The following is a 15,034-nucleotide window of genomic DNA, read 5'->3' on the forward strand; positions in this document are numbered from 1 at the left end:
GTGTCCCAACTACGAGCCTACTTTAGAGCCCAAGAGCTGCACCTACTGAAGCCTGAGTGCCCTAGAGCCTGTGACCTGCAGCAAGAAAAGCCACCACAATGAGACACCCCTGCCCACTAGAGACAAGCCCCCAGTTGCCACAACTAGAGAAAAGCCCGAACTACAACGAAGACCCAATGGAGGAAAAAAAAAATAATTAAATAAATAAAAAGTATAAATAAAACTAATGGGAGAGAAATCCAAAAAGGAGTGGAGATATATATGGCTGACGTATTTTGCTATGCGATAGAAGCTAACACAAGATTGTAAAGCAAGTATGTTGCTGTTGCTGTTGTTTAGTCACTAGGTCATGTCTTAACTCTTTCGTAACCTCCTTGGACTGTAGCCCTCAAAGCTCCTCTGCCCATGGGATTTCCTAGGGAGGAATACTGGAGTGGGTTGCCATTTCCTTCCCCAGGGGATCTTCTCAATCCACGAATCGAACTTGCGTCCCCTGCGTTGGCAGGGGTATTCTTTACCACTGAGCCCCCAGGGAAGCCTAAAGCAATAGAATAACTTCTATACTGCAATAGAAGTTATTTAATAAAAATAAATAAGCTCTATATCATAAATGCTGTATGCTGACAACAACAAAAGAAGGAGACAGGGATTTCCCTGGTGGCCCAGGGGTTAGCACTCTGAGCTTCTGCTGGTCGTTGTACTAAGAAACCCCATTCTTAGTTGCTTAGTTGCTCTGGGAAAAGTGGAATCTTCCCAGAGCCGTGATGGAACCAATGTCTCCAGCCTGGCAGACAGATTCCTTACTAGTGAGCCACCAGGCAGCGAGGCCCAGCGAAAACAGACAAACCAAAAAACCGGTAGATACCCTGAGAAGTTGACAGTTCAACTTGTCTTAGAATCAAGTTGGCAAATCAGCCAACGGCAGGATGAGGTGCTATGTTTGATTTCTAGCAGTTTCAGCCCCGCAGCTATAGTAGAAAGGGATCAAGAACCTCTTAAGTCATTTAGGCAGCAGTTGGACTGAAAATTGGAATTCCTGAGCTCCCCTCTTTCTTTCACCAGTGACGTTCGGAGCAAGCAACCAAGGCCATTATACTCCTTAGGTTCGCCTCAAATGTTCAAAAGTATCCCCGACAGAGTCACAGAGCACCCTGACTGTTGTAAGTGGTTGATTAGGCATATCTAACAGACATTTTGCCTGATTCTAAAACAGTTCGCACCATGGACTATAAGTCATCTTAAGGTAGGAGATAGTGGGTCTTTGGGCTGGACACCTGGTATTCATCAAGTGGAGTAAAATTCAAGTAAAATTCAGACACTCCAAGGACAAAGCTAGAGGCAGGAGCTGAGCTCTGCTAAAACAAAGAGATAAGGTGCCCACTCCTAAGGTCAAGAAGTCAAGGCTGACTGCCCCGTCTGCACTTGTCCAGAAAGGCTTCTTGGAGTCAAAGAGGGAGGCGGCCCCACTCCAGAATAAGTGTAGACAAGCAGCCATAGGCCTCTGTGTTGGGATCCATCTTAGCAAAAAGTTAAGCACACATCTTGCAGAGGGTCCATGGACCAGGCAGCTGTGAAGAAAGAAACAAGATAATTGCCCAAATGTGAACAGACACCCTGAGGGACTGTCCTGTAAAAGTGGTGCACGTCACCTCTGTACTCACACTCCTCCTCCAGGTCACCGGCACTACTCCCAGAGTGTGCATCTCTGCCTAACTGCTGACCTACTACACTCTTCTCATTGGAGAGGATGCTCATTCCCTTTGTCTGTCAGGGTGTGCATCTCTGCCTAACTTCTGAGTTGCATAAACAAACTGTTTTTCTGTGTGGTCTCGCATCTGTTGTGCAATGTCTCTAATAATAACCTTGGTACTTATTTTGACAGTTTTTGATTCCTGGAAACTTTCTTGCTTTCAAACAGGGGCAAGAGCCAGGGCTCCTTAGCTTCTAGACTCTAGCCTAAGCTGGTAGAGTGGCTAGGACTCCTAGTTTTCATCCAAGTGACGCAGGTTTAATTCCAGGGCAGGGAGCTAAGGTCTCTCTAGAGGACTATTCACCGCTGTTCCTCTGAGATCAGTCGCTTTAAGCCTGGGAGTTCGTTAGTGTCTTTTCCTATTTGTTGGTCACATGGTGTGACTTGCAGCATCTTAGTTCCCAGCAAGGGATCAAATCTGTGCCTCAGCAGTGGAAGACAGAGCCCCAGGTCTCGTTTTAAGCGCATTTCAAACCCCTGAGGCTTGGGGACATTGCCAGCCAATGTCCTGTACTTTCCATCGGAGAGATAAACTTGCCCTGCATGCTCTCAGGCTGAGGAACGATCAAGCATCTACCAGGTGAGGTTGATTCTTATCAGGTTGAAGGGACGTGGGGGTCACCGGTTAAATAAGAAGCAGATCGACGTTGGTCAGCCACAGGAGAGCAAGCTACCATGGCACCGCGAGTGGGGCTCTTTCTGATTTGGGCTGGTGCGTCTGTGTTTCAACAACTGCACCCTGTGAATGGAGGTGAGGGAGGGGAGACAGACTAGAATTGGTGAGAAAGACCCTGCCCCAGACACGGCGATTGTGCAGTGCTAGTCGCTCAGTCGTGTCTGACCCTTTTGCAACCCACTTGACTGTAGCCCTTCAGGTTCTCTGTCCATGGAATTTCCCTGGCAAGAATACTGCAGTGGGTTGCCATTTCTTCCCCAGGGGATATTCCCGACCCAGGGAGCAAACCCACGCCTCCTGGAATGGCAGGTGAGTTCTTTAATGCTGAACCACCAGGGAAGCCCACCCCAGACATGGACTGATGAGTAAGTCATGACAATAATAATACTGTGACTAATACCGCTGCCATCTCTTAAATGTGTCAGAAGGGCCAGCTGCTATAACATTCACATTTTATTTGATTTTCCAGCAACTCTATGAAATTGAAACCCGGGTGAGTTTGGCAACAGAGCGAAGGGCCTTTCTGGGAGATGTCTCATTCCTAAATCTCCATTGCACTGTCCCAGACATGGGCAACCTACGCCAGGGTTGGTTATGTTGTTCAAATGAAGAGTTTCTGATGTTTGTAGAGTTGACTGTTTGAAATATTGGGTTGGCCAAAAAATGTTGCTTCTTGTTTTGCCATACCACTGTATGGAAAAACCAGAACCAACTTTTGGGCCAACCAAGTAAGAGGGACTGTGTGGTCTCAGGGCAGGTCCAAAGAACAGTGAGTGTCTGACTTTGTGGTTGAATCCGTGTGTCTCGGCAGGGGAGCAATGCGAATGTGTCAGGGTCTCCCTCCCCTGTTCAGTTTACCCTGTAGTCATCGAGTGTATCTGTTCAGAGTAAACAAGGACTTCAGAATAGAAAAGAAAACAAAAGAGACACAGGGCATGTCCTACTACCGACGATAGTCTGGTTGTGGCTCTGTTTTGGGCTTTTTTGGTTGTTGCTGCTACTTTTTTTGTTGTTCTTATTTTGTTTTTTATTTTTAATTGGAGGATAACTGCTTTACAATGTTGTGTTGATTTCTGCCGTATGACAATGCAAATCAGCCACAAATATATATATATATATATATATATATATATATATATATATATCTCCCCTCCCTCTCAAGCCTCCCTCCCACCCCACCCCATCCTCTGCTCCCTCTGTTATACAGCATCTTCCCACCAGCTCTCTATTTCACACATGGTGGTGTACATGTCAATGCTCCTCTCTCAATTCATCCCAGCTAACCCTCACCCTGCTTTGCTCTTACTCCGCTTCCATCCATCTCCTCTGCTCCCGCCTTTCTTCTAGATGAGCCGCCGACAGAGATGTATGACCTTCCTCCCGAAATTTACACTACTACATTTTTGCCTCGCACCATTTATCCTCAAGGTAATCAACCACGGAAGAGAATGACAACCAAACAACAATCAAATGCAGCGAACTAACATGTGTGTCCTGGTAACTGTGATGGGCTCTTCCAAAGACACTTAAGGGCAGGAGCTAGTTTTACCCTCTCAGTCACGGGAGGAGGCAGGTGTGCACATTCCCCAAGAGGGCTTATCTGGAGAGCATCAGGGATATGCCTCTGTAGATGGTGGGGCTGGAATCTGAACCCAGGGTCCAGGATTCAGAGCTGGTATCACATGGTAAAGTAGCAACTCCCCAGATTCACATCAGTACACCAACCCTCACAACTTATATACTTTTAACATGTCAACTAGCCGCTCTTTACATCTATTTCTTTGTATCTATAGACACGTGTATAATGTGACAAGGTCTCCCTCGCCTGTTCTGTTTAGCCCTCTAGTCATCAGGTCTATCGTTCAGGGTACCAGGACTTCAGAACATAAAAGAAAATAAAAGTTAGAGATGCAGGGCAGGCCCCACTACAGGTCATATTTGAGTTGTGGCTCTGCTATGTTCTTTTGCTGTTGTTACTTTCTTGTTATTTTTTTTTAATTGAAGGATAATTGCATTCCAATGTTGTGTTCATTTCACAACACAAATCAGCCATAAGTATATACATTTGCCCTTCTCTTGAGCCTCCCTCCCACCTCACCCTCCATCCTACCCCTTTAGGTTGACGGCGCAGAGCGCCAGGCTGGGATCCCTGTGTTATACAGCAGCTTCCCACTAGCTAGCTATTTCACTCATGAAGTGTATATATGTCAATGCTACTCAGGCAGTTCCTCCCTCCTAAACCTAACCCTACTTTGTTCTTGCTCTTCTTCCATCAACCTCCTCCACACCTGCTCTTCTTCTAGAGGAGGTGCCGTATGACGACAAACCTTTTCCTAGCTTGTTGAGCAAAGCCAACGATCTTAATGCAGTTTTTGAAGGTAATCAACAAAGGATAGAATGACAGCAAAACAACAATCAAATGCAATAAACTAACACCTGTGCCCTGGTGACTGTGATGGGGATCCTCCAAAGATACTTTACAGGCAAGAGTGAATTTTATCTTCTCAGTCACAGGAGGAGGCAGGTGTCCACATTCCCCAGGGGGGCAACCCTGGAGAGCATCAAGGGTGAGCACGTAGAGATGGTGGGACCGGAACCTGAACCCACGGTCTGGGTTTCAGACCTGCTGCCACATGCTAAAGTAGAGACTGTCCAAAGTTAAAGAAATCTAACTAGTCCCTGAGGGAGGGACCATGATAGACAGACCTTGACATGCCCAGGGCTTAGCGGGGGACTCTGTAGACGACAGTCTCGAATGGAGAATTTTCCAGAGTTACCAGAGATCATGAAAGCCTAGGAGTCAAAGAAGGGAACAAGGACTTTCTTCTTCCAGGTCCTGCATGTGCTTTCCCATTCACCTATAAAGGCAAAAAGTATTATATGTGCACGCGCAAAAATTCCGTATTACTATGGTGTTCCCTCGATACAGAATATCAAGGAAACTGGAAATTCTGTACTGAGAGAGGTAAGTGTGCAGCTTGTCTTCATGTGAGGAGCATGTGGCTTCCCAGATGAAGAGGGTTGGTTCATAACTGACTCCTAGATGGAAGACCCAGGCTTCTTCTGACCCAGCCCCCTGTGTTCCATTCATCTCCCTTTCGACTCATTTTTCTCCTGGCTCTGCTGGGTCTTGTTGCTGCACGTGGTCTTTCTCTAGTTGCAGCGAGTGGAGGCTGCTCTTCGTTGGTGTGTGGGTTTCTCACTGAGGTGGCTTCTCTTGCGGAGTACAGGGTCTGGGTGCACCAGCTTCCCTCATTGCAGTGTGTGGGCTCAGTAGGTGAGGTGCCTGGACTTAATTGCTCCTCAGCATTGGTTTCTTCCTGGACCAGGGATGGAACCAGTGTCTCTTTGCATTGCAAGGCATTCTTAACCACTGGACCACCAGGGAAGCCCCCTTTTCTTTTGGTAAGCCCTCCACCATTAATGTTTTCACCCATTCCTTCTATTTTTTCAGACGAACCCGAATGTGTCTTCCCCTTTATCTATCGCAAGAAATCCTATGAAAGTTGCACACGGGTGCATAGTTTTTTCTGGAGGAGTTGGTGCTCACTCACTTCAAACTATGACCGGGATAAAGCTTGGAAGTATTGCTAGCAAAAAAAAAAAAAAAGGTGAGTGTGTTCTGGGGAGGATGGGAAGAGACAGGGTAAGCAGGGAAGAGACAGAGCTGGATTAAGAGGTGGAGTCAGATGCTGCAGTGAGATGGAGGGAGGAGGCAGGTGCAGAGATGGGATGAGGGAGAAAGATGCAGGAGGAAGAGTGAGGAGCAGAGTTTCACGAGGAGAAGCTTGCAGAGAGCATGAAGAGGAGAAAGGAGACAAAAGATGGAAACAGAGGGAGAGACAAAGGCAAACTGCAAACAATGGAGAGGAGAGTCCCAGAGGGAAGGAGAAAGAGAGTTTGCAGGATGACAAATGGAAGGAGGAGGATCTGGGGAGGATCACTGCCAAGACGAGGTGGAAGAGAAGGTGAGAGAGGGGCAGAGACAGGACAACATAATCTTGGAGCAGGATGAGACAGCAGGAATCGAGATAGAAAGAGCAGAGAGCAAAGGAGAAATAGACCTTTGCCCTCCGTAGGACTGACTGAGAAACAAAACTGACTCGTTAACCTTGACCCCAAAGCTATGTTCAGTCACTGTCCAGTGCATCCACCCTTGGCCATGGATGCAATCCAGCCTTTGAAACCTCAGTGAAGAAAATCAAGAACTCTCAAGCATGAAGGTGATGCTCTGAATGACAGAGGTGAAATCCTTTCTCAGCATCTCCACCATGTTCCCCCTGGGCATAGGTCCAATCAATAAACCACTTTCTCTGCAGATGTGGTCTTTCTTTGTCCCACAAAGAAACCTATGAATCAAATAGGAGGGTCTCAGCATGCTCGGGTTAACCAGGCAGGATCTTCTAGTGTTCCTTTCCCTTCCTCGGAATCCTGTTGGAACATCAGTACACATTACAATTGATTGTCCCTCCTGGGGGCCTGATTGACAGCTGAAGACCTAGTGATGAGACCTGAGGTGGGGTGGGAGAAGAGTCCCAGAGGGTATGGAGGGCCGGTCCTTGTCATAAACGATTTGTCTTTTCCCAACATAGCTGAAATGTTATTTCTTCCTGGAGTTATTCTCTGATTCCCCAGTATAAGGAGGCCCAATGGAGTCTTCCCAGTTTATCCTTTCTCACCTTACAGTTAAACTGCCCATCTTTCCAGGTGGACTATAATTGACAGGAAGGGAACAAGGAGAACTGTGCTTGCCCTGGCCTCAGTCCTAACATCCTTTGCATTTATCAAAAGGACTACTCTCCTTTTAAAAACAAAAAAGAATTTTAGAGAATAGCATTGAAACATGTATATTACCATATGTGAAATAGATCACCAGTCCAAGTTCAATGCATGAAACAGGGCACTCAAAGCCGGTGCACTGGGACAACCCTGAGGGATGGGATGGGGAGGGAGTTGGGAGGACGCTTCAGGATGGGGGACACATGTACACCCATGGCTGATTCATGTCAATGTATGGCAAAACCACCACAATATTGGAAAGTAATTAGCCTCCAATTAAAATTAATTAATTAATTTTTTTAAATCAAAAGGAAATGCTGCAAAATAAGTGAATAATCTGGGTGGGAGAATTAAATTTGATTTGAATTTTGTAAAAAAAAAAAACAAATAGAATTTTAGACAAATATTTTTTCTATCACTAACAGGGTCTGACTGAACAAAGGTCAAATTCATAGGTGTCAGAAATAATGAAGGGCCTGAAAGGGGCTAAACACTAAATTTTATCCTCTTCAAAAACATCTAGAGTCTATCTAAGGATCCTCGGGATCTGGTGATGGATGTTCAGTCACTATCTGGGGAAGAGATGCACAGACTTTTAATCACTGTGCAGGAAGGAGGTATCAACAGAATATTTGTCTTCTGTGATTTAAAGCCAGAAACTTGGAGCCTCACTTAAAACCAGGACATAAAAATAAATAAATACATTTTAAGGTAATAAATAAAAAGTTTTCATTATAAATGTTTTAATAAAAATAAGTAAAAGGAAACAATCGTGATGATGTATGGAAGAAACCAACACAATATTGTAAAGCAATTATGCTTCAATTAAAAATGAATAAATTAAGATGTTAAAAAAATGCTTAATAAAAATATACAAGTAAGTAAAAAACAGTGCTTCCCCTGGCGGATCAGTGGTAAAGAATCTGCCTGGCAATGCAGGAGACATGGGTTTGATCCATGGTCTTGGAAGCTCCCAGAAGCCTTGGAGCAACTAAGCCTAACCACAGCTATTGAGCCTGTGCTCTAGAGTCCGGGAGGCACAGTTACTGAGCCCATGTGCTGCAACCACAGAAGAGCCTGTGCTCCGCAACAACAGAAGCCATTGCATTGAGAAGCCTGCCCACCGTGTAGTCCCAATTCACCACAACTCGAGAAAAGCCTGCTAAGCAAGGATGAACCAGCACACCAAAAATAAAATAAATAATTTAAAAAACATTTTTTTAAAAGAAAGCCAGACAATGTAAGGGCTATGCAGTTAATAGGGATCAGAAAATCTCTCCTGGTCCTAGATAAAGAGCAAAAAAGCTTCCATTTTTGACTCTCTGAACAGATTATATAGAAATACTGGCCTTTGGGTGAAGTCTTTTCCAAGCCCTTCACACAGTGGTTCATGGCACTGAAATCACACAACTGAAAAATGGAAAGATCACACACACACATACACAGACACATGCATTCCCAGTTGAAGAATAAAGAAAAGTCTACAGCATAGGCAGAAAAAAGATTTAAAACCAATCTCTAAGGGAGTTCCCTGGCAGTTGGTGGTTAAGATTCAGCATTTTCACTGTTCAGTCCCTGGTGGGGAAACTAACATCTCAAATGCTGCTTGGTGCAGCCAAAACATAAATAAATAAATACAAATAAAACCAATCTTGATGCTTCTACCAAAAACAAACCAAAAAACTAGCACATCTCAGACAATACATGCTAAATAATTGGTATATTAGATATCACTGGCCATGCCAAAGAAAAAATAGAAAATGTTATATAAAAAATGAACCTTATTTTCATTCCTTATTTTTTAAATCAGTGAACTCTAATTGAAAGTCCAGAAATAATCCTTCACATTTGCAATTGATCTTCAACAACACATCAAGGTAGTTTAATGTGGGGACTTCCCTAGAGGTCCAATGGTTAAGACTGCAGTTCCAGTGCAGAGGATGCAATTTCTAATCCTGATCAGGGAACTAAGATCCCATATGCCACGAGGTGTGGTCAAGGAAAAAAAAAAAAGATAGCTCAACATGGCAAGAATAATATTATACTTTTTGCAACAAGTGGTGCTGAGACAAGCATATTGTGTGTGTGTGATGGTTGCTCAGTCACTCGCTCTTTGCGATCCCATAGACCATCGCCCACCAGGCTCTTCTGTCCATGGAATTCTCCAGGCATGAACACTGGGGTGAGTTGCCAATCCTTTCTCTACAAGACAAGTATATCTGCATGCAGACTAAATAAACTGGATACCTACTTCATACCATATGCAAAAGTAAAGTCAAAATGAGTCATACGCTTAATTTTAAAAGCTGAATCTATATAATTCTTAGAAAAAATATACAAGTAAATCTTCAAGACCTTGGGTTAAGAAATGAGTTCTTATGGGTGACACTGAAAGGACAAATGACAGAAGAAAAGGTTTATAAACTGGACTTTGTCAGAATTAAACTTATGCTTTAGTTTTCAGAGAAATGAAAACTGACAGAATGGGAGACAAGTATTTGCAGGTCAGGTATCAGATAAAGAACTTGAATCTAGAACATGTGGAGAACACTGACACCTCAATAATAAAGTGACAACACAATTTAAACATGAGCTAAAGCAACTGAAGAGATACTTCACCAAAGAATGTGTACAAATGGTTAATAGACACATGAAAAAGTGTTCAACATCATTAGACATAAAGAAAATACCAGTGATATACAAAATAGAAGCAGAAGATTAAGAAGAGGTGGCAAGAATACACAGAAGAACTATACAAAAAAAGGTCTCAATAACCCAGATAACCACGATGGTGTGGTCACTGACCTAGAGCCAGACATCCTGGAGTGTGAAGTCAAGTGGGCCTTGGGAAGCATCACTATGAACAAAGCTAGTGGAGGTGATGGCATTCCAGTTGAACTGTTTCAAATCCTAAAAGATGATGCTTTGAAAGTGCTACACTCAATATGCCAGGAAATTTGGAAAACTCAGCAGTAGCCACAGGACTGGAAAAGGTCAGTTTTCATTCCAATCCCAAAGAAAGGCAATGCCAAAGAATGCTCAAACTACCACACAATTGCACTCATTTCACATGCTAGCAAGGTAATGCTCAAAATTCTTCCAGCTAGGCTTTAACAGTACCTGAATTGAGCACTTCCAGAGGTACAAGCTACATTTAGAAAAGGCAGAGGAACCAGAGATCAAATTGCCAACATCTGTTGAAAGAGAACTCCAAAAATCATCTATTTCTGCTTCATTGACTACCCTAAAACCTTTAACTGTGTGGGTCACAAGAAACTGTGGAAAATTCTTAAAGAGATGGGAATACCAGACCACCTGACCTGTCTCCTGAGAAAACTGTACGCAGGTCAAGAATCAACAGTTAGAACCGGACATGTGACAACGGACTAGTTCAAAACTGGGAAAGGAGTACACCAAGGCTGGATTTTGTCACCCTGCTTTTATAACTTGTAGCAGAGTTTTTGTTGTTCAGTCACTCAGTCATGTCCAACTCTTTGTGACCCCATGGACTGCAGTGCACCAGGCTTCCCTGTTCTTCACCATCTCCTAGAGCTTGCTCAAACTCATGTTCATTGAGTCGGTGACGCCATCCAACCATCTCGCCGTCTCCTCCTGCCTTCAATCTTTCCCAACATCAGTGTCTTTTCCAATGAATCAGTTGTTTCATCATGACGTGGCCCAAGTATTGAAGTTTCAGCTTCAGCATCAGTTCTTCCAATGAATATTCAGGGTTGATTTCCTTTAGGATTGACTGGTTTGATCTCCTTGCAGTCCAAGGGACTCTCAAGAGTCTTCTCCAACACCACAGTTCTAAAGCATCAGTTCCTCTCGACTCAGTCTTCTTTCTGGTCCAACTCTCACATCCATACGTGACTACTGAAAAAACCATAGATTTGACTATACAGAAGTTTGTGGGCAAAGTAATGTCTCTGCTTTTTAATACACTTTCTAGGTTTGTCATAGCTTTTCTTTCAAGGAACAAGCATCTTAGTGTCATAAGGGTGGTGTCATCTGCATATCTGAGGCTAGAGTACATCATGCAAAATGCCAGGATGAAGCTTAAGCTGAAATCAAGATTGCCAGGAGAAGTATCAATAACCTCAGATAGGCAGATGACACCCTAATGGCGGAACATGAAGAGGAACTGAACAGCCTCTTGATGAAGGTGAAAAGAGGAGAGTGAAAAAGCTGGCTTAAACTTAGCATTCAAAAAATGAAGATCATGGCATTAGGTCCCATCACTTCATGGCAAATAGATGGGGCAAAAACTGGAAACAGTGACACTTATTTTCTTGGGCTCCAAAATCACTGTGGGCGGTGACTGCAACCATGAAATTAAAAGATCCTTGCTCCTTGGAAGAAAAGCTAGGACAAATCTATAAAAGTGTATTAAACAACAGAGGCATTACTTTGCCAATAAACAGTCCATATAGTCAAAACTATGGTTTTTCCAGTAGTCATATACAGATGTGAGAGTTGGATCATAAAGAAGGCTGAGGGCTGAAGAACTGATGCTTTTGAACTGTGGTGCTGGAGAAGACTTTTGAGAGTCTCTCAGGTAGTAAGGAGATCAAATCAGTCAATCCTAAAGGAAATCAACCCTGAATATTCATTTGAAGGACTGATGCTGAAGTTGAAGCTCCAACACTTTGGCCACCTGATGTGAAGAGCTGAGTCGTTGAAAAATACCCTGATGCTGGGAAAGATTGAGGGTGGGAGGAGAAGGCGAGGATGAGATGGGTTGGATGGCCTCACCGATTCAATGGACATGAGTTTGAGAAAACCAGGAGACAGTGAAAGACAGGGAAGCCTGGCATGCTGCAATCCATGGGGTCACAAAGAGTTGGACATGACGGAGCAACTAAACAAAACAACAAATAGATTTAAAAGAAAATTTAATGATATTGTTACATCAAATAGAGAATACCAATAATTAGAATTTTTTTCCAAAAGGATCAAATGTAAATTCCCTAGTTAGAAAGCACAGAAACAACAACAACAAAAAAACTCACTAGAGGGCCCCAACAGCAGACTTGAGCTAACAAAAGAATCAGTGAGCTTGGTGATAGATCAATAAAGACAATCCAATCTGAAAAACTGGAGGAGGAAATGGCAATCCACTCCAGTGCTCTTGCCCGGAGAGTCCCCATGGAAAGAGGAGCCTGGTGGGCTACAGTGCATGGGGTCGCAAAGAGTCGGACAGGACTGAGGGACTAAGCACAATTTAAAAAAAAATACAAGAATGAAGAAAATTCAACAAGGCCTTGGCAATCCATGGGCCACTATCCCATTTAGCTACATGCACACATAGGAATATCAGCAGGAGAAGAAAGGGGCAGAAAAGATAGTAAGATCAATTTGTCGAGTATTGCCATCATAACAACATTAAGTCTCCTCATCCATGAAGACGGAATGTCTTTCTATGGCTTTACGTCTTCTTAATTTCTTTCTGCAATGCTCTGTACACATCAGACTTGTGGGTTTTTGATAGGCATGCAGACTATACTCAGAAAAACTCTTCTTAAAAACTAGAATAGGGAATTCCCTGATGGTCCAGGGGCTAAGAATCCGCTTTGCCACACAGGGTGTACCGGTTCAATCCCTAGTCAGGGAACTAAGATCCCAGATGTCGATGGGCAACTCAACTTGAATGCCACAACTAAAGACCCGAAACAGCCAAATTAATAAGTGAAAAGAAAGAAAGAAAAAATATAGACTTAAAAAAAGAAAGAATAAAAGGAAGTTCCATGGGTGTTTACACTGGGTCCCATGGCCTGGTCTATTTATCCAGTCAGCAGGAGAGATGGACAATGAGTTCTTCTCGTTTACAGATTGAATGTTCTTGATACTTATCAGAAAGTCCTAGACATCCCCCAGGATATATGCATATTATCCCCCCTGCATTCACCTCATGAATTTTCATGACTGGATTTTTCCTTCAAACCAAGAGAACCAGGGGGCACCTCCTCCTCCTATTGCCACAAAGCCTGCCTCCCGCAGCTCCTGCTTATTCACTCCCCACCTAAGTGCAAACCCTGGATGGCCCACCTGATGTGGAATGCTCTCCTCTCCCGGACTGTGAATATATGTGGCTCATTCATACACTGCTGTCAACCTCATCTGTGCCGTGTTGGGTGTTGTGTATTTGGTTCTCTTTTAATATTTAAGGTGGGCTGGATAGAGGATGATCTGAACAGCATGGCTTTTTCCCTCATGATTCTGCCAGTACTACTGAGCTGCAAGGGGCAGGAGGTCCACTTCTCTGGCAGCCTGCATACCTCCATCCTCCTCCTAATACTGGCAATCTGCTATGACTCTCACTGTTTTTATTCCCACATTCCACACTTAAAAAAAAAAAAAAAAAAAAAAAAAAACCTGCCTTATTTTTCCTTTTTATTTCTCCCTTACTCCCGTTGTTTCTATTTTTGTCTACATCTGTCTCTATCACTCAGATCTGCTATAAATTTCTTGATGAGTCCAGGTTTTCACAAAAAAAACAAGAGGCTTTTTGTTGTTGTTTTGTTTGGGATGGTTTCTGGTCTGGTTGTTGGTTTGGTTTTTTGCCTTGGTGCTTGTGGGATCATAGTTCCCAGACCAGGGATTGAACCCAGGCCCAGGGCAATGAAAGGGCGGAGTCTTAACCATTCCATCACCAGGGAATTTCACAAGTTTTTTTTTTTTTTTAACACTCAAAGATGCTAGGAAGGGTTTCCCAAGTGGCTCAGTGGTAAAGAACCTGCCAGCCAATGCAGGAGACACGAGATGGATCCCTGATCTGGGAAGATCCCACATGCCTCGGAGCAACTAAGCTTGTGTGCCACCACTGTTGAATCTGTGCTCTAGAGTCTGTGCGTGGCAGCAGAAGAAGCCTGAGCACTGGGACTAGAGGGTAGACCCTGCTTGTCACAACTAGTGAAAAGTCCTTTGTTGTTGTTTGCTGGAGCAATGAAGACCCATCACAGACAAAAACAAGTAAATAAGTAAAAATTATAAATAAAAAAAAAGAGGAAAACAGGAGAGAAGGACTCCTGTCCTCAGGAGATCAGATCAGATCAGATCAGTCGCTCAGTCGTGTCCGACTCTTCGCGACCCCGTGAATCGAAGCACACCAGGCCTCCCTGTCCATCACCAACTCCCAGAGTTCACTCAGACTCACGTCCATCGAGTCAGTGATGCCATCCAGCCATCTCATCCTCTGTCATCCCCTTTTCCTCCTGCCCCCAATCCCTCCCAGCATCAGAGTCTTTTCCAATGAGTCAACTCTTCACATCAGGTGGCCAAAGGACTGGAGTTTCAGCTTTAGCATCATTCCTTCCAAAGAAATCCCAGGGCTGATCTCCTTCAGAATGGGCTGATTGGATGTCCTTGCAGTCCAAGGGACTCTCAAGAGCCTTCTCCAGCACCACAGTTCAAAAGCATCAATTCTTTGGCGCTCAGCCTTCTTCACAGTCCAACTCTCACATCCATACATGACCGCACGAAAAACCATAGCCTTGACTAGACAAACCTTTGTTGGCAAAGTAATGTCTCTGCTTTTGAATATGCTATCTAGGTTGGTCATAACTTTCCTTCCAAGGAGTAAGCGTCTTTTAATTTCATGGCTCAGGAGAAGGGAAATTCAAAAAGGAGGGGATATATATATATGTATGCATATATACATATGCATATGCATACATATATGCATATATATCCTCTTGCTTTGCAGTAGAAGCTAACACAACATGGCAAACCAACTATGTTGTTACTGTTTAGCCACTATGTCGTGTCCAGCTCTTTTGTGACCCCCATGGACTGTAGCTTGCCAGGCTCCTCAGACCTTGGGATCTCCA

At 43.8% G+C, this 15,034-nt stretch overlaps 1 protein-coding gene across 2 annotated transcripts; it reads left to right on the forward strand.

The window, feature by feature from the left end:
- The first annotated feature begins 1,888 nt into the window (after nt 1-1,888).
- LOC147353959 (seminal plasma protein BSP-30 kDa) lies at nt 1,889-6,111 on the forward strand. 2 transcript variants are annotated; one of them, XM_086349650.1, is made up of 6 exons: nt 2,426-2,501; nt 2,688-2,735; nt 3,774-3,854; nt 4,730-4,804; nt 5,260-5,391; nt 5,881-6,111. In XM_086349650.1, the coding sequence occupies exons 1-6, from the start codon at nt 2,426-2,428 to the stop codon at nt 6,018-6,020; spliced, it is 552 nt and encodes a 183-aa protein (XP_086205776.1). In that variant the 3' UTR covers nt 6,021-6,111. The 2 variants fall into 2 exon arrangements, 1 of the variants encoding a protein (XP_086205776.1); XR_015145153.1 differs by lacking the exons at nt 2,426-2,501; nt 3,774-3,854; nt 4,730-4,804; nt 5,260-5,391; nt 5,881-6,111 and adding an exon at nt 1,889-2,330 and having other exon boundaries at nt 2,688-2,791.
- The last annotated feature ends 8,923 nt before the right edge of the window (nt 6,112-15,034 follow it).

This window comes from Bos grunniens, chromosome 18 (genome assembly GCF_055505025.1).
Source record: "Bos grunniens cultivar Pamir isolate PY7600 chromosome 18, Bosgru_T2T1.0, whole genome shotgun sequence".
NCBI classification, from domain to species: Eukaryota; Metazoa; Chordata; class Mammalia; order Artiodactyla; family Bovidae; genus Bos; species Bos grunniens.